The 18076-nt window shown below is 52.2% G+C and overlaps 1 protein-coding gene across 3 annotated transcripts in view; it reads left to right on the top strand.

Moving 5' to 3' along the window:
- Positions 1-2163: 2163 nt before the first annotated feature.
- Positions 2164-18076, top strand: part of DSCAML1 (DS cell adhesion molecule like 1) — a 365882-nt gene continuing 349969 nt past the window's right edge. For all 3 annotated transcript variants that reach the window (XM_065529022.1, XM_065529021.1, XM_005579765.4), the window contains exon 1: positions 2164-2323. Coding sequence is in view for 2 of the 3 variants with exons in the window: in XM_065529021.1 (XP_065385093.1) it covers positions 2278-2323 (46 nt within the window). In the remaining variant the exon portion in view is untranslated. The remainder of the gene's footprint in view (positions 2324-18076) is intronic.

Here is an 18076-nt window from a genome sequence, read left to right as displayed (position 1 = left end):
GCACGGAGCAGCTGTGCTGATACCCCCAGGCCCACTCAGATCCCCTCCCAGCAGACAGCAGCCCCTTTCATCCTGTCTGCCTTAGCGGTTTATTTTAGGCATAGTCTGACCAGGTGCTCTGGGTCAATAGGCTTAGTTTTAAATAACTGGATTCCTCTCAATGACCGTTCCCTTTAGAAGGGAAGCGGCGTGGTAGAAGAATGAGCCAGCAGCCTGGCGGCGGTGGGAGATGGGAGCTAAGACAGAAGACTGGAAATGTGAGGGCTCTGTCACTCCCTGCGTGACCTCAGATAGGCTCATGGCTTCCCCACTCTGGGCTTCAGTTTCCTTATCTATAAAGCAAAAGATTGGTCTGGGTCATCTCGAACACCTCCTGCAGTCTGTCCCCCCATCTCTGTTCTATGCCTGTGTTTCCAGATGACAAGACACATCCTGCAAATTGTTTCAGGGTGGTGATTTCGCATGGAGGAGCTGAGCCACTGAGGGATGCAGCAGCTTATAGAGCAAGCTCTGCTCTGGAGTCGGGAGGCCTGGGTTCTAGTCTTGCTTCTGATACAAACTCGGTGGCCTTGAACAAGCTAAGCCCGGTTTTTCTCACCCGTTTAAAGGATGAACCTTGAAAACATTATGCTGAATGAAATAAGCCAGGCACAAAAGGATACATACTTTATGATCTCACTTATGAGGTACCTAGAATAAGTAACTTCATAGAGACAGAAAGTAGAATGGTGGTTGCAGGAGCTGGGGGAGGGGAGGAGAAGGGGGAGTTATTATTTAATGGGTGCAGGATTCTGTTTGGGATGATGAAAAAGTTTTGGAAATGGTAAGTGGTGATGGTTGCACATCGTGAATGTTTTTGATGCCACAGAATAGTACACTTCAAAAGGTTAAATGGTAAATTTTATGTTATGTGTATTTTAACATATAAAAAACACACACTTTTCAAAATTTAGTTAAAATTTCTAGGGATATTTTGGCAAAATCTGGGAGTGAGGAGTTCCAATTCTCCTGTGTGAACTTAGGCCACACATTTCGAAGAAGTAAATTTTCTTCCTCTGGCAAATGCAGCTAGCCAGCGGCCCCCTTCTTTCCCTCCAAACTTCGCACTCCACACTTTGGAGTGTGCCCAGGTGCAGCCAAATTGTCAGGGCATACTCAAAGCAGCTTCCATGACCCTGCAAAGGGAGCTCCAGTCCTGGCTCACAGGCCATTCTCAGGGGTAGCTAGATCCCTTCTCTGGGTTCTATGTACCCTCTTATTTTCGAATTAAGACAAAAGGAGGGCTTTCCAACCATATTGACCTTTTACAGCAGACCTGGCTCAGCCATGCTTGAGTCCCCAGTGCCTGAGCCAGTGCCTGACACAGCAGGTTCTCAACATTCATTTGGTCACTGAGAAGACGCCCTCACTCCAGTCCTATTCTATGCCAACTTCATAAAGATGAGTGTAAGGAATAAGCCAATTTCTGTCCCGCAAGAAAGCTAGAGGGGTGGGTAGGTGAAGATGAAGAAGGAAGATACATAGGTAGAGTAGACATTAAACTGCTCATTGCAAATAATTGTTTAAATAGTCACAATGTGCCAAGTGCTGAGGAAAATTTGAACATCGTGCCAGGGGGTGGCTGGACTCATCTAGGGCTCTCCGGAGGGCAGGCTTGCGGAAGTCACGAGGGGTTGGAAGGGCAGCTACGAACTTTGGGGTGGGGAGTAGCACCAGACAGCACTAAAAAGCCTGGGATTCTACCCAGAGCATCCATGCTCCTCCCGGGGGGTAAGCTGAGTCCGAAAGAGGCAGGAAGCTCGTGTCCCAGGTGACTTAGGCCAGTAGAAACCGGGCGTCCTTGGCCGAGGCATGGCAGGCTCTTGGCACATGGATGACACATGCCTGTGTGCTACCACAGGCTCCAAGTCGGTGGGTGACAGGGACCCCTCGCCTCTCAGACAGCGGAGCCGGGTCGGGGCCTTCTGGCCCGGGCCGCCGCCCCTGTTCCTGGGCTTGTGGGGCTGGGGTCCGTCTGGGCTCCGGGCTCGCGCGGCGCTCACCACGCGGGGTGCCGCGGGGGGGCGGGGAGAGCGGCCGCCTAGCCCAGCCCCGCGGATGACAGGAGCCGGGGAGCCGAGGAGGGAGGAGCCGCCGCCGCAGCCGAGCGCTGGGCTGAGGAGCAGAGAGAGCGGGGCGCGGAGTGCGGGCGGCTGGGAGCGCGCTGAGCGGGGGAGAGGCGCTGCCGCACGGCCGGCCACAGGACCACCTCCCCGGAGAATAGGGCCTCTTTATGGCATGTGGCTGGTAACTTTCCTCCTGCTCCTGGACTCTTTACACAAAGGTGAGACCTGCGCGGGCGGCTGGGCAGCGGAGGCGGCGGGGCCAGGGTGGCGCGGCTGGCGGCGAGGCGGGGTGCCTGACGGGCTCCAGGTGCCTGGGGGGACCAACGGGGTGCAAGGCCTCGGGTGGGGCGCAGCGGGGCGGGGCAGGCACCCTGACAGGGGCCGAGTGAGAGTCAGCTGCCGACCGCTCCGCCAGTCACCCGCGTCTGCCGTTTTGGGGCACGCCCGTAGGGGTGGTGGCGAAGGAGCCCCTCATCTCTTGGCTCCCCGCCGGGCGGCAGTTCTGCCCTGGACCCCTCCCCCAGCCCCTTGCCCGCTTCCTGCGGTTTGGTGGCGCTGGGACCCCGGAGTGCCCTCCGAGTCGAGGGTTCCTCAGGCCGTGACTCTTGACCTAGGAATCCTCGCTTATTCGGGCCTCGGACTCGGCGGTTGATGTCTCCGCTATGTGCGTGCGCCCCTCTCCTGCCGCGGACCCCAGCCCTGGCGCGAATGTTGGCTCACCGCATGGCGCTTATCCGCGCATTGGCTGGAGGCAGGGTGGGGATAGTGAGAGTCCGGAGAGCTGGAGGTCCCTCCGATAGCAAGTTTGTTCTCCAAACCCAGAGGTCACCCTCCTCCGGCCCCACCTCACCCCTCTGCCCCGGGCGCTAGCCCCGGCTTGGTGCGCCACCGTGGCCACCTCGGGCAGCGCACCCCAGGGTGCGAGATTCTCCGCTTCCGCGCCTGGCCAGTTGGGCCTGGGGACAAGTCTTCAGGCTGGGGGGCGTGTCCTTCTTCCTGGAGAGAGAGGGTTGCTGGGGGTGGGTCCAGGTGGCCGGCATGTCCAGACCTGTGGCTGGGGCGCAGCGTACCTGATCCGCGAGGTAGCCGGGACCAGGAGGTTGGAAGAGGGCAGACATTTCCGACTGAAGTCACCTGTGCACTGAGTCGGGACCAGGCAGGCGCAAGTAGTCGGGCTTCCAGGCTATCGCAGAGGACGTGCCCCGGGGAGCGCAGATGGCGGGAGATGAGGCGGCCGAACTCCGCGCCCTTGCGCGGTAGAGCACACACGCTCCAACAAGCTCAGCATCACCTGTTCAGCCCTCTAACTTTTCTCCTTCGCTCCCCGGGGCGGCTTCTCTCTTCCTTTGCCCCGGCTGTTGCCCTGGTCGGGCGGCAACTCTTGACCCCCAGGCGATGAGGAAGGGCACTCCAGCGGAGCGTTGGCGCCCGGGGAGGGTTCCAGCCCTGCCCTGCTGGTGCTCCAGGGGTCTGGAGTCTGCAGCCTGCCGGAGCCCACTGCGATACACCGTGGGCTGGGGGAAGGAGGATAACCCTTATTTGTACATACCGCCGGGTCAAAGCTAGACTCAAGGCCAAGATACTGCTGGCATGGCATTTACTGCGCGATCGGATTGCGGGACAAGGAAGGGTGGCATCCAAAATCGTGGACAAAGTAGTTGAGTTTTTCAGGCTCAGTGGGGTCCCCCCGGGTTACACACCAAGGCTGGTCTCTGCTGTTTAACCCCTTGCCCCCCGCATCACACTCCTTCATCCTACCTTAGCAGAGCAAGAAGCCTGCCTCCTGTTCAAGCCCCACCCCCGAACCCCAGTCTCCCTCTCCCCAGGTTCTTCCTGCCTCCCTCCGCCCCCGCAGGCTGGCTCGGCTCGCAGCTTTAATTACATTAATATTAAAAATACATAAGGTGAGGAGCGGCTTTCTCTCTCGATAGCTCTCTCTCCAACCCCCATCCCCTTTCCCAATTTGTCAGGCGAGAAAGCACAGGCCCAAGCCGCTGCCACACTCTAGCCCGGCTTTGTCCCCAACTCCCCCATGCCTCCACAACACTCTCTGGAGACATCTTCCAGGACAGCCCATTCCCCAGGACTGCAGGAGGCCCCTCAGCAAATACCGGAAGGACGCCCCCCTCCCCCTTCCAGGAGCCTGGCATTAATAAATGAAGCCGAGCTATTTGATAGGGCGGGAGCAGATGGGGGTGGGGGTGCAGAAAGGCCCAGAAGGCAACAGGACAGCCAAGGGGCAAAATCTTGTCCAACTCGAGAGGGAAGTTGCCAGTGGCCTTGGACCTGTAAGCGGGCGGGAGGTGCCAGTTGTGGCGGCCCCTCAGTGGCCTTTGGGTCTGCAGAGCCTGGTGCCCCTGCGATTCAGAGGCTCCAGCGTCTGCTGGGCGCCAGGGCACCTCGCCAGACAGGCCTTTCTTTTCCTTGGTGCCTTAATTGGGTCTTAGGTGCCAGGCTGGTCCCCGGGGCCTGTTCTGCTTGGGGTGGCGTGGTAGGGGGTGGCAGAGGCGGCTCGGGGAAGATGTGATGCGGAGACGGCAAGAAAGATGGGGTTTGGTGTATTTTCTCTCCCGTTGCCAGTCACCCCCGCGGCACCAAGGAAAATGTAAATGTGAATGTTCGAGCCTGTTACAGAAAACAATATCCTCTTGCAATAATTTGTACGTCCATCTGTGAGGAGCGGGAGGAGGCAGGGAGAGAGAGAAGAAAACAGGATGAGATGGAGCATCCTCTGGATGGAATTAAGCAGTTATTGAATGTGTTTTAAGCTTCTGTTATTTCCATTCCTCTCAAAATACCTTTTTTTAAAATGATGCCTGAGCTCGGACCGATTCCCTAGAACTAAACTGGGAAGGGGTTTTAATCATCGGTTATCAAGTCTCCAATAACTGCCTTATTATTGCCAAAACAAATCCAGGTTTAGGCAGCCGGATGAACCCCGGCGAGGCGCTCTCCGTTGTTCCATCCAGCGTGCCAGCATCTGTGTTGCCTGCATTTGCATTTTTACTGTGTAAAAGAACAAGCTTCCCCAGCACTAAAATTCCTGTTTTCTAAAAGCCAAAATAATGGATTGCATTGATTTTTTCATTTCCCACCCCAACTTCTCCGATGGGGACTCATGGTTCTTCTCTCTTGAGAAGACCAAATTAAAAGCCTTCGTCAGGCCATTAAGAAAATCTCCAACATTCTGTTCAGTGTCTAATTAAAAAAAGGGAGGGGGGGCGATGGGGAAATGTGTTTTTAAAATCTTGAAATGGCAAACACAACTTAGGGGAGAGAGGTGAAGGGCCAGTGAATACTGGGGAGGGGGTGAGTGGCAGAGAGACCCCGGTTGCTAGAATAACATGAGGGAGATTGGCAGTGCCATGATGCCCGACAAGCCTTTCTGATGCTTCTTTTTTCTGGGCATCAAAGCCAGCTGCCTTTAATATATTTCTGCAGTGGAATGGGGAGCTCAATTAGAAACAAAAAGCAAGTAAGCAGTGGACCCAAAGGCAGCGCTTAAGTTGAACAGATCCCAGGGGACTGGCCAGAGAGGCTTAGTTTTCTTAGGATGAGGATCAGAAGGGACGTGGGCAAGCAGGCAGGGCTTTGGCCCAGGGAGAGCTTGCTAGAGAAGCAGGACCCCAAAAGGCTGGCTGGGAGCCCCCAAACACAGGGCCAAGGTCTGCCCAGAGCACCCCATGGGCTGTTAGCCTATGACAGAGAGGTGCAGAGCTCAAGCCTTGCTGACCTTCTCTATGTCTTAGAATTCCATCCTTGCCACTTACTTGGTACCCTGCTCTGGCTGGTGAGGGATGATTTAATTGTAGATGAAGAGAGGGGAGGGCAGATGCTCAGAGAGCTTTTCTGCAGGGATATGAGTTCCAGGCTGGGAGGTTCTTCCTTCCTCCATGATCTTGGAGGAGTTGTTTTCTGGGCGACCTCTGAAGTAGTCAAGAAAATATCCCCTAGTTCCTGAAGCGCTTTCTCAGCTCCCAGCCCAGTCGATTCTAGCGGGTACCCAGGTGCATGAATAGGGTGTGAGCTACAGGCAGCAGCGATGGCAGGGCGCCAGGAACCCAAGGGCACGCCCCAGATTTGCATATAATCTGCATATGGATTTGTATGCTCACCTAGCCAGGCCAAAAGCTGTGCCCTCTGTGAGTAGCATCTTGATCTCAACCTCAGTAGCAGCCAGGCAGTGGCTTCCTCCTTGCATGGAAGGGGGTGGGGCCGGAGCTGGGAGAAGGACTGGTATCGGTAATGCTTCTGTCTCCTAGATTTTGTTGCCTCCCATATGCGCCTCCAGTGCTCAGCACTGGCTTCACCATCTGGCAAGGCAGCCCCAGAGCTCCCACCACCCCTATCCAAGGACAGACAGTGGCACTGGGGATATTGGAGTAGGGTGGGTAGAAATGGGCCAAGACATCGTAAAGTAGACCCAACTTGGGATGTGGGTTGCGCCTCTCATGCTGCAGGAAGAAGAGGGTGAAGGGAGGGGCAAACTAGCTATAGAAATCCAGGGCCTGCATTAGCTTCCTGGTGGGTGCACCCCTAGAATGCAGGGAACTGGGTGCCTAGGGCTGCCATCAGCAGGTGGTGAGGCAGTGGCTGATGGCATGGGGGTATGAAGTGAGGCGGAATGTTCTTTCACCCTCCTGGTTTGTCAACACCTAGCCTGGGAGGTGGTTGTGGCTTCAGAGGGATGAAAGAAATAGCACCAGCTTCTCATTCCACCTCTCCTAGGGCAGCTTCAGGTATGTGGGTTGGTTCTGGCAGGGCAGAGGGAGGACAGGCACTGCGGTCACTGAGGGAAGGGCGTGTCAAGAGTCTGGAGTGATGCTTAAGGAGTGAGCACTTCAGGAGAGCTGAGCGGCCCCTCCTAGCGAGCCAGCTGGGATGCTGCAGTGGGAGTGTGGCCTCGGGAGTGGTTTTGTCTGCATTTCCAGGGCCCTGAGAGGATACTACCATGGCAGGTGCTGCTCCAAAGCCTTCCCAGAGTATTTTTCAGCACATCCACTGATCCAGAAGGGGCCTGGCCCACCGGAGCCCACAAAGGTTTCCAAGGGATGTGGTATGGACGCCTAAGGGGTAAGGTGGAGCCTCAGGGGATGGATGGAGGTAGAGAGGGGGAAGGCCAGAGGGCAGAGCTTCAAGCACCACCTGCCCTGTTCTCACTGCCATTCTTTCAACCAGAGCTTTTATTCATTCTCCAGTTTCATATATTGGAGTAGAATGAAAAATAAAAAAAGTTTACAACCCACTAGCATGGTAGAAATTTGGAGTCAAGGCAAATCTTTCATTTACATCCTGGCTCTGCACTTACTGGCCATGTAACTTTGGGCCTCTCTGAGCCCCACTTTCTCCAGCTTTGAAATGGGATTAAAGAAAATAATGCATATCAAGTAGCCAGAACATAGTGCTCAATAAACATTAAACCTATACTTTTTCCTCCACATTGCCTCTACCTTCCTCTCCTTGCCCCCTCTCCAGAGTGCGTCATCAGATCCTTCCTTAAGCAGTTTAATTAATCAGCCACATTTTTGGCCAAGCCAGCTGGCTTAGACTTTATAACGATAAGAAAGACTGAGTAGTGGCCAGGACAGGGGACGTCAACTCCTTGCATCCATCACCTAGTTGGGTAGCATGTAGGACTCCTTCAGTAAGATAGCTGAGGCCATGTGGGCACCTGAGTGCCCCTTGGGTGCCCAGCATACTCCCTTCCCCTGGCCATCAGTGGAGACAGAGAAGGCTTAGGTTGGCTCCAGACTTGGATTTGAGGTGAGGCAAAGGTTGGTCTCATATCTGCCAAAGGAAGGCTGGGGTTGGTTGTTAAATCTCTACCATGGTTGGCCAGAGTAAGAACTATTCTGGAGTTCATGCCATAAAGCCTGTGTAAGCACTCCTCACAAAGCGAGCCCTCATAACTGTTGCTGGATGTATTTCTGTGTCTCTCCCTGCTGAGATGAACCTCTGTTTCACAGGCAGTTTTGCATATAGAGAACACTCTTGGCAGCCTGTGACTTTGAGACTTCTCTTCCCTCCATGACCCAGTCTGTCACAGGGAAGCAGCATGTGACCCAGAGGTCAAGTGCTGCCTATGGCAGGCCATGGCCTGTGGGATCTTACATGTTGGGGAGGGTGTGGGCTCCACAGCCTGCGTGCCTTGTTAAACAGATGTTTGTCGGGTGCTGCTTTAGCGTGAATGGCATTAGCCTTGGGGACCACCCATGCCACTCCAGCTCCTGCTCCCCTCGTTCGTTCAGCTGCCCTGCCGCACTCCCTGTGCCCTGTCTTTACATGATGCTTGCACCGACAGTTTCCAAGGTCACCATCTTCATTAACAACAATTATTCAAATGCTAGTTAGTTGCATATCCATTAAACTGATTATAAAGAGATGCATGTGTGTTTGCACGTGCATATGTGTGTGTGTGTGTGTGTGTGTGTGTGTGTCTGTGTGTTGGAAAGAACATTATCCATGGGCCTAAAAAACAAAGCTCAGCCTGTCTTACCTGGGCAAGTTGCCTAATGGTTCATGTACCTTTATTTTGTAATCTGTAAAATGGGCAAAATTACCCGTCCTGGCTATCCTACAGAGCAGTTGTTACTCTATATGTGCATAAATAAGAATGAGGGGCACAAAAATGTACATCATGTGACAGTGCTTTGTATACGGAATGAGGCAACATATGAACACACACATGTAAAAACCACAGCAAACCCGTTTTAGCCTTATGAATGCTCTGCTGAAATGTGAGGCATAATTACTGTCATTTCATCATACAGGAACGATGAAGGTCTCACAGCTGTTTGTGGCTGTCTCCCCCTCCGCGGGCCCCAACATATGGAGAATTTTCCTAGCTTTGCTTTTCAGCATCATGGGGAACAGCTGATGAGGCACAGCCAGGCTGGCAATAGTCTTCCTGGAGCAAACTTGGCAGATCCCCTGTGGCCCCAGTGGCAGTGGGAGTGGGAAGAAGCCTATCTCTGCTCCCCTCCTCCCATCCCCCTCCAAGGTTCTTAGATGCAAGTGTAGTCCATAGTCCTCTGGACCAATTCCCCCGAAGGGACATTCTCCCTGCAGGGAATCCACAGTTTTTGTGGGAAGAGCAATAAGCACAGTCCCATCTTATGAGACCCCCATTTAAGGTCACAGCACTCATTGGAATCCCTGAAAACTCGCCGCGTCAAGGCTGGTGGACACCCTGCTTCTAGGGTGACCCTCCCGCAGTCATGGGGTATGAGAGAGTCTGGGACCCCTGCGTTAGGGGTGGGAGAGGGAGATTCAGGTGATCACCTTGGGTAAAAGTCTTGCAGGGTTGGAAGGCATCTTTAAGGCTGTGGAATCTGTCCCTAATCAGAGGTTGACCCCTTCTGCAGCTTTCCCACCCGGCGTCTTTTTCTCTCTGCACTAGTACTTCCCGTGACAGGGACTCCTTCCTTGCAAGGCAGCCCCTTCCTGGCCACACAGCTCTGACTATGACAGAGCTCACCCTTAGAATGAGTCAAACCCTGTTGTGGTCTTAGACCTTCTACTCACTGGTCCTGATGTCACTGCTTCAGCCACACAGAGCAAGGCAAAGCCCTCTTCCACTTGACAGCCCTGTGACTATGACAGGCAGATGTCCTGCCCATTTGAGGCCCCTCCTCTGGACACGCAGCATCCCTGGTTGTTCTGATACACCCTCATATGACATCGTTTCAGTGCTTCATGGTGCTCCTGAGTTCCGCAATGGCTAGTTTTCTGACAGCAGGGTGGCCAGAGCTGAGAGAACACTGGAGACAGCACTGTAGCCCCAGCTGGGATGCTGGTGAGCTATGTCCCTGGGGTAAATGACTCCACCTCTCTAGGCCTTGTGAATGGAAGAGATTGGACAAAATAATCTCTTAAGTCCCTCAAGCATTAACAATCTAAATCTAGGATTCTCTGGGGACAACTGTGCTGTCTGAGCTGACTCCCTGGAAAGAACTTTTGGCCATAAGGGACCTTCCTTTGACAGGCCCTGTCTAGAAAGGGCTGGAAGATTAAAGAGTCTGTCCGACAGTCAGCTGTTGCTCATAACTTCTCCTGGAGCTGATGGCGCAGGGCCTTGGAGGTTGAAGGATAGCTGCGTCTCCACTGGACCTCGCAGGTTTCTGGTTGCTGGTCACAGAAACCCTGTTTGTGCTAAGAATCTTAAAAACAAACACCAAAACCACCCGTGTTTCTGATGGACACAGGGAGGACACGTGAGCTGTGCTTTGCATGGGGATTGGAAGTGGGGGTGCTTTTTGGTCATCTCAATGACTAGGGTGGGGAGCTGCCGACGTTTAGTTGGGGGAGGGATGGAATGTCTAATGACAGGGAGATTCCCAAATAATTCTGAATTATCATACCCCAGTTGCTCTCTTTTGTCAGAAAATCCCCCTACAGTGTGCTCACACTGTGGGGATGGTCTCAATCTAGCCTGTCACCTGCCTGCTGAGCCACACATCCTGGCATAAAGATGTGAAATGCAGCTCTGCCACTATGAACTGTGCAACACCAGGAAATTATTTGACCTAAGAGCCTGTCTTCCTATCTGTAAAATGGGGTCTTGAACAGTAGCTACATCCAAGAGCTGTTGTAAGAACTAAATGTGCAATAATGCCAGAAAAAGGCTTCCCACCATGCCTGGCACAGAACAAATGCTAAAAAGAAATGATGAAGCCAGGCGTGGTGGCTCACACCAGTCATCCCAGCACCTTGGGAGGCCGAGGCAGGCGGATCACTTGAGGTCAGGAGTTCGAGACCAACTTGGCCAACATGGTGAAACCCCATCTCTACTAAAAATACAAAAATTAGCCAGGCATGGTTGCGCATGCGTGTAATCCCAGCTACTCAGGAGGCTGAGGTAGGAGAATGTCTTGAACCTGGGATGTGGAGGTTGCAGTGAGCCAAGATGGTGCCACTGAACTTCAGCCTGGGTGACAGAGTGACACTCCGTCTCAAAACAAACAAACAAACAAACAAGGCACTGTGATGGGGAAGGTAGTGGTGGAGCAGGTGTACCAGATTGGGTGGACATCACAGGCAGAGAGCATAGGACTTGGCCCGCTGCTCCCTCTTGTCCAAGGACCGTACCAGCTCAGGCTGCCTGGTACATGCTCTGATGCTGTCTGGGAGACTCAACCTTCTCCTTCCCAGGGTCTGGGCTCAGACTATTTCCAAGATGTGGATGCAACATAAAAGGTTTTTAGTGAAGCAGCAAGACATCGTCTGGCTGGTCGTCCTCTGGGTTTTGAATGGACTTGGTGGGTGAGCTGGTGGGAGGATCACCCTACTGGTTGATCCTTTCTGGACCCAATTTTTCCACCTCTGGGATGAGAACCATCAGAGTGGGGGCACAGACTACATCTCCCATGAAAAGCTTTGTGTGGAAATACAGTGAAGTAATCAACCTTGCAAATCAATCCGAGAAAACTCTCCAGCTCACATCTGCATGAAGAACTCTGCGTAAGGCCTGGGAGTTAGCAAAAGCTGTGTGGCTACTGCAATGCTCTGTTGCTATTGATTCTACCACTATTGTTTGCTTATCTTGATTGCCAAATTAAGTTAATTAATGTGGTGGTAGGGTCTTGTCAGCCAAGCAGATGACGATCGGCTGTCATTGGGAAAGGAAATACAGAAGTCCAGGATGGCAAATCTACTTTTCCAAAGTTGTTACTCTCAGTATAGACAGAGAACACCAGTCTCAGAAATAGAATTTCTGGTCCTATGACAGACTTGGTGAATCTGTTATCTAAGACTCTGCATTTTTAACAAGCTCTCTAGGTGATTCTTATGCATATTGATGTTTGAGAACGACAGTTTTAGGTTATTATTATTATTATCATCATAGGTGAGCAGTAACTATTTGTTGCACAATGATTCACTTTTCCCACAAATACTTACTGCTTGCCTGCTATAATGATAATGCTTGTAACGACAGCCACAAATACTTAGGTGGTGCCAGGCACTTACATACACCAAAAACTGTCCCAAGTTCTTCATATGTATTAACTCATCCAACCATAATAACCCTTGAGGTAGATATTGTCACCACCTTTGTATAGATGGGGAAACTGAGGCACAGAAAGGCGAGGCAATCTTGCCTGGGGTTACACACACCGCTTGTAAGTGACAGAGCAGGGATTCAAACCCAGGGAGCCTGGCACCAGAGGTGGCCTTTTCACCACTGTACTGTGTGCCTCGTATGTGCCCAGGAGACAGAGTGGTGACTAGACAGTCACTGCCCTCAGGAAGCTAATGGCCCTCACGGGAGGGGATACCTACTGTCCCCTTGGCCCTGACCCTTCCTCCTGTCCCCTGCCCCCTGCTCCCCTGAAGATCCACGACCTCTCCTACAAATGGTTGCCATGCCCGGGTGAGGCTGCCTCTTGAAGGATCTTGCCTGTCTCTGAGGGAATGTTGCAGGGGTCCCAGCGCTGGCAGATACTCCTGGATGAAAAGTCCAGTGAATGAGACGAGTAAATATTGTAAGGGAAGAGAACAAAATGACTCATCTCCCAGTGGAGGTGGCGAGGTGTTAAGATTTCAGTCCCCTCAGGTTGTCCTTTACAATGATTACAGATGATGACATGGGGGTAATTCAGTGTGCACCTCAGAGCAACCTCAGTCAGCCAGCTCCTCCCACTGCAGCCAGACACCCCCATCCCACACAGGCAGGTGGGGTGGGAGCCCCAGGGGTTACATACATGGGGCTGAAGTTCCCTTTGCAAAACTAATCTTGATACCCAAGCGGTGGAGGGCTGGCAAGCGAGTTGATGCAGTGGATACTTAGGTTTCAGCGGTGACCCTGGGGGCAGGCAGTCCAAATGCCTGGGGGCGATTTCTGGTTTAAAAATATTGCTGTGCTATTTCCACACTTCTAATCTCCTAGCAATTTGGAGCCTGTTTTACGAAACACAGCATCGGGGTGGTGCTCAATGTTAAACGGCAGAGAAGATTAAATGGGCTGAAGTCTGGGCGTCTGTCACATGACAACCAAGCCCATAACTTCCATTTTCTATTAAAAATCCATTTCCCTCTTTAACCAGAAGAAGCTTTGCTGTTGATCTGAGTGTCTCTCTATTTATGAAGTGTTCCCCCTCCTCTTCTTTCTTTCGGTAAATATGCCTGGTTCTGTCTGCAGAGGGAAGAAAGAGCTGCGGGGAGTGACTGAGATTGGAAGGGAAAGGAGGAGTCTCTGTCAGGGGATTTGCTTTCCAAATTGGGACCAGCTTGGAGAGAAGACATGAGGGGAAACTTCGTCAGAGCCCAAACTTTGAACTCAATGATGTGATGGGAAAAGCTCGGGTTTGGAGCTGGTTGAATTTTGACTCTGTCTCTTCCTGGCTGTAGGATCTTGGAGATGTCGACTCCTTCAGCCTCCTCTTCCTCACCCTTAAAATGAGGCTAACGGGCCCTCTGCCTCATACCTTTGTGTGGGGATTAGATGGCCAAGCCTGGTGCCTGGCACAAGAAGGCGCTCCATAAATGTTAGTCTCCTTTCTTTCGGGGACTCCACACCCTTAGGCCAATAAGACTTTAGGGAAATAGATGTCCAGCCAAAATGCCACAGAAGTTAGACATGAGGACTACAAGGACTTGGATAACCTCAGGCGCCACTGTCGGGGACTGCTGGACACCTCAAACCTTGCTTTCCCAAGCTTGCAAACCTCCAAGTATCCCCCACTGCCTTGGACCCTCACTGTCTTCCACCACTGAGGCCCAAACTCAATCCAGCTGGTTTCGCCTCTTCTCCCCAAACCCAATCCAGCTGGTTTCGCCTCTTCTCCCCAAACCCAATCCAGCTGGTTTCGCCTCTTCTCCCCAAACCCAATCCAGCTGGTTTCGCCTCTTCTCCCCAAACCCAATCCAGCTGGTTTCGCCTCTTCTCCCCAAACCCAATCCAGCTGGTTTCGCCTCTTCTCCCCAAACCCAATCCAGCTGGTTTCGCCTCTTCTCCCCAAACCCAATCCAGCTGGTTTCGCCTCTTCTCCCCAAACCCAATCCAGCTGGTTTCGCCTCTTCTCCCCAAACCCAATCCAGCTGGTTTCGCCTCTTCTCCCCAAACCCAATTCAGCTGGTTTCGCCTCTTCTCCCCAAACCCAATTCAGCTGGTTTCGCCTCTTCTCCCCCCCCCCAAACTCAATTCAGCTGGTTTCGCCTCTTCTCCCCAAACCCAATTCAGCTGGTTTCGCCTCTTCTCCCCCCCCACCCCAAACCCAATTCAGCTGGTTCTGCCTCTTCTCCCCAAACCCAGTTCAGCTGGTTTCGCCTCTTCTCCCCAAACCCAATCCAGCTGGTTTCGCCTCTTCTCCCCAAACCCAATTCAGCTGGTTTCGCCTCTTCTCCCCCAAACCCAATCCAGCTGGTTTCGCCTCTTCTCCCCAAACCCACCCACTGCTCCAGCCTGCAAGGTTTCCACAGGGCCCCCTAACATGCATGCCTCACCCACTGTTGTTGGGCTGTCTTCTCTGGGAGTGCCCCCCCTTGTCACCCCACCTATCCAGGTCTTCCAGCTCAGCTCAGCTCCTATCTCTTCCCAACGCTTTTTCTCTGGCTGCTGAATAACTTTCCCCTTCCCTCCCCATAGCTCTTGGCTAAATCAGTGCTTTCAGCTGGCCTCATGCATGGCCAGGTGCTATTGTTTAACCTCCTCTCCTGTTCCCCATCTCCTTTATAAGCTCCTGGAAGGTGGAGCAATTCTCCTTGTCTTTGATGCCTCCCACCGTACCTGGGATACTGTGGTGCAGCGCGGCTGGTGCTTGGTAAATATCTCCTGAGGCGATGAACGTCTTCTCTGGTCCCTGGATCAGAAGTGACTGGGGAAGGAGGACACTGAAGGGTGCAGGAGTCAGTTGAGAGGAAGTAGCGTTTGGAGAGGGCTTGGAATTCTGCAGGGCTGCAGGGTGGAGCTGTGCCCTTTCATCCCTGCAGTAACCTTAGGTACCCTCGACCCCTCAGGGAGAGTGAACAATCCCCATCTCATATTAGAACATCCTCATGGGGAATCAAGAACTGCCCCATTCCATTCCACCCTCTCAGCAGCTCTGGGAGGCAGCTGAGATGGTGCAATCACATCCTGCCCTTTTGTAAAGGAGTCTCAGGAGGGCTAAGTGGCTTGCCTGAGGTCACACAGCAGGTGAGGGGTGAACCCCCAGAGGGGAGGTAGTTCTGTCAGACTTCAAGGCAGGGGTCTGGGGCCCCTCTGGGAGCTTTCTGGGGCTTTGCCACTGCTCTGAAGATTCAAATGAGTCTGAGAAGGTGGGGAAGCCCCTGCTGTAGAGGCCACACCAAACTCCAGCAGGGGAAGCCCCTGCTGTAGAGGCCAGAGTGAGGACGTCAGGCTCCTACTACTCCCACTTCTTTCCCTGGAGTTCTGAACACACCCATTGCTTCTGTGGCCACTTACCCACTGCCCATATGCCCAGCCTTCAATGTGGCACATAGCAGAGATTTGAGGTATTTGCTGGTCTGTGCCTCAGTTTCCTCTTTATGTGTTTGCTCACTCCCTTCTCTTGGCAGGTAGGGCGAGGTTAAATTAATGCTTATTTAAGGGTTTCTGCATTCTGAGCTGACAGGTGCCTTGTGATGGTAAAATATGAACCCAATGTAAGTGCAAAATGCTATTGTTTTACACCTGAGGGTGATGTTTCATAATGGCAATGCACTGTCAGAGCCGTACGCAGAAATGAATGGTGTGTCTAATCCTCCCTTGCTCCCCCAGACTCAGAAGACAGAAGCTCACATCCCAGGGTGGGAGATATATGAGGCTCCTTGCCTTTTGCTATAAATCTGCCTTTTCATCAGTCCTGACAGGTGGCTGGACAATCCCAGTCAATTCATCAATTAAATCTACCCATTTGTAGTTGCTGGGAACCTTGTGTCCTTGGCTTCGGCAAGATCCGAGGCCCAGGAGTGCAGGAAGGCTACTGTCATTGTGGTTGATGCTCCTGGAGGGAGCAGAAGGGGCCTGGGAAGTGGCCGTCTCAGGAGGCAGGGAGAGTGGAATGGATTTCCAGCCACTAGAGGAGAGTGGGATGTGTGTTTGGAATACGGTTGGGGTGGAGGAAGGGTTGGGGAAAGTACCCAGCCTGAAAAACCATATTCTGTGGTTTGATTTGTCTTCCATGGAGTTTCTGCAGTAGAGCAGGAGGTACATCCCCCAGCTCTGAGGCAAGGCAAAACTGGGTTCTAGCCTCAGCTCTGGCATTTGCACATTGTAGCACTTTGGGGAAGTTAGTGAACTTCTCAGAGTCCTAATTTCCTTATCAGTAAAATGGAAATAATAACACCCCCTCGGGAATTATGAAGATTAAATATAATATCTGTATAATATAAATACAGTATCTAGAATGGACCTGGCACAGAACCTGGCCTGTAGTTAACAATGAAGTCAGTGGTGGCTATTATTATTGCTGGAGGTATTGTCATTACAGAGGGCTACATCATACTTAGCCTTAAGAATTTACTTACCTTCTCACATGAATCAATTCCTGAATTCCTCCTTGTCAGGGATTCTCTCGGCTTCCTAAGTCCATTTACAGGCACCATAGAGTCTTTCTGTAATGTGATGGATTTTTGGCTCCCAAATCCATGAAGCTGCCAGGGTGAGAGTGCCTGATTAACTAGGTTTCTCAGGAGGTACCCAGGACCCCCGAGCAATGTCCCTGTTTCCAAAAGCAAGGTATTGTCTGAAATGCCCAGAATCCAACAGAAATCGCTCCCAGGAAGGAGTGTTCATGTCGTGTATGTGCATGTATGTGTGTGTGCACCTGTGTGTTCTTGGCCAGCTGAAAATGGAAGTTGGTGGCCAAGTTGTGTCTGAGGGAGGTGAAAATCCCCTCTATTATTACAGTGGTTATACTGTGGTCATACATCACAGAATGGTTAAGAGAGTGACTGTAGGGTCAAATTGCCCAAGTCTGTGTCCCAGTGCCCTCACTTACTAGTTCTGTGGTCTTGAGTAAGTTGCTTTGATCTCTCAGTGCCTTAGTTTCCTCATCTGTACACTGGGATACTAATAGTACCTATGTTTTAGTGTTGTTGGGATAATTAAAAGAAGTCATATAAGTAAAGTCCCTAGCAACAGTGCCTGACACATAGAAGATGCCTAACAAATATTTGCTGAATGGATGTCAGTAAGGAAGGCTTTCAGAAAGTGAGAAGAATCTTGGAAGTGGGACCTGCTAAGTGTGTATTCTAAGAGAAACCTCCCGAGCCTCAGTTTGCTGCCTGGTGAAATGGCATGATTTCATGCTCTTGGGGAACACTCTAGCCACAGCAAGTCAGTCATGCTTCCAGAGCTTCTAAGGGTCCTGTGCAGAGCAGACTTGCTCGGCCACCAATTTTGTGACTGTCACAAGAGTAGGCAGCATGAGGAGGAGAATGGCAAGGCCATGTGGCTCCCTTCTCCAAGAAAGTGCCTTTCAGCTGCTATGAGTGCAGTGCCTGGTGGGGACAGCAAATGCATTTGCTGCTAAGAGGATGCTCCTGACACCGCAGCAAGAAGCCCACGAATGTGTTTTCCAGCACGTCTGCTAATGGCTTCATCACAGCTTTTTATGAGACGATGTGAATTGCTCTGACCAATGAGGCTTAATGGCCTTCCTCAACGAGCTGCCTGGTATATTCTCCCCGGAGGCTCGGCTCAGAGTTAAGCCCAGAATATTAATATAGCCGGATGTGGGCCCTCCCCCATCCTATAAAGTTGTGGAAATTGAGGTCAAGTTGGGTCCCCTGCAACGTTCTTTAAACAAGCAGCGGAGTGGTTTGTTTGCTCGTTGATCTTCCTGGTGGAGAGGGAGTGGTTTCCAGCTAGAGACCTGGGACCCTGCCCTCTCTTCCTCTAGGTTGGTGTCCACTTGCTAGGCAGTGGATTTCTTAAAGGGGCAGGCTCCTCAAGAGGAAGGGGGGCACCCCTTGATTCCAACATTCAGGGCTACTGGGATAAGAGCAGGAAATATCTAGGCCTGATGCTG

Source organism: Macaca fascicularis, chromosome 14 (genome assembly GCF_037993035.2).
Source record: "Macaca fascicularis isolate 582-1 chromosome 14, T2T-MFA8v1.1".
Classification (NCBI taxonomy): domain Eukaryota; kingdom Metazoa; phylum Chordata; class Mammalia; order Primates; family Cercopithecidae; genus Macaca; species Macaca fascicularis.
The sequence above is the reverse complement of the archived record's forward strand: the minus strand, read 5'-3'. Positions and strand labels throughout refer to the sequence as shown.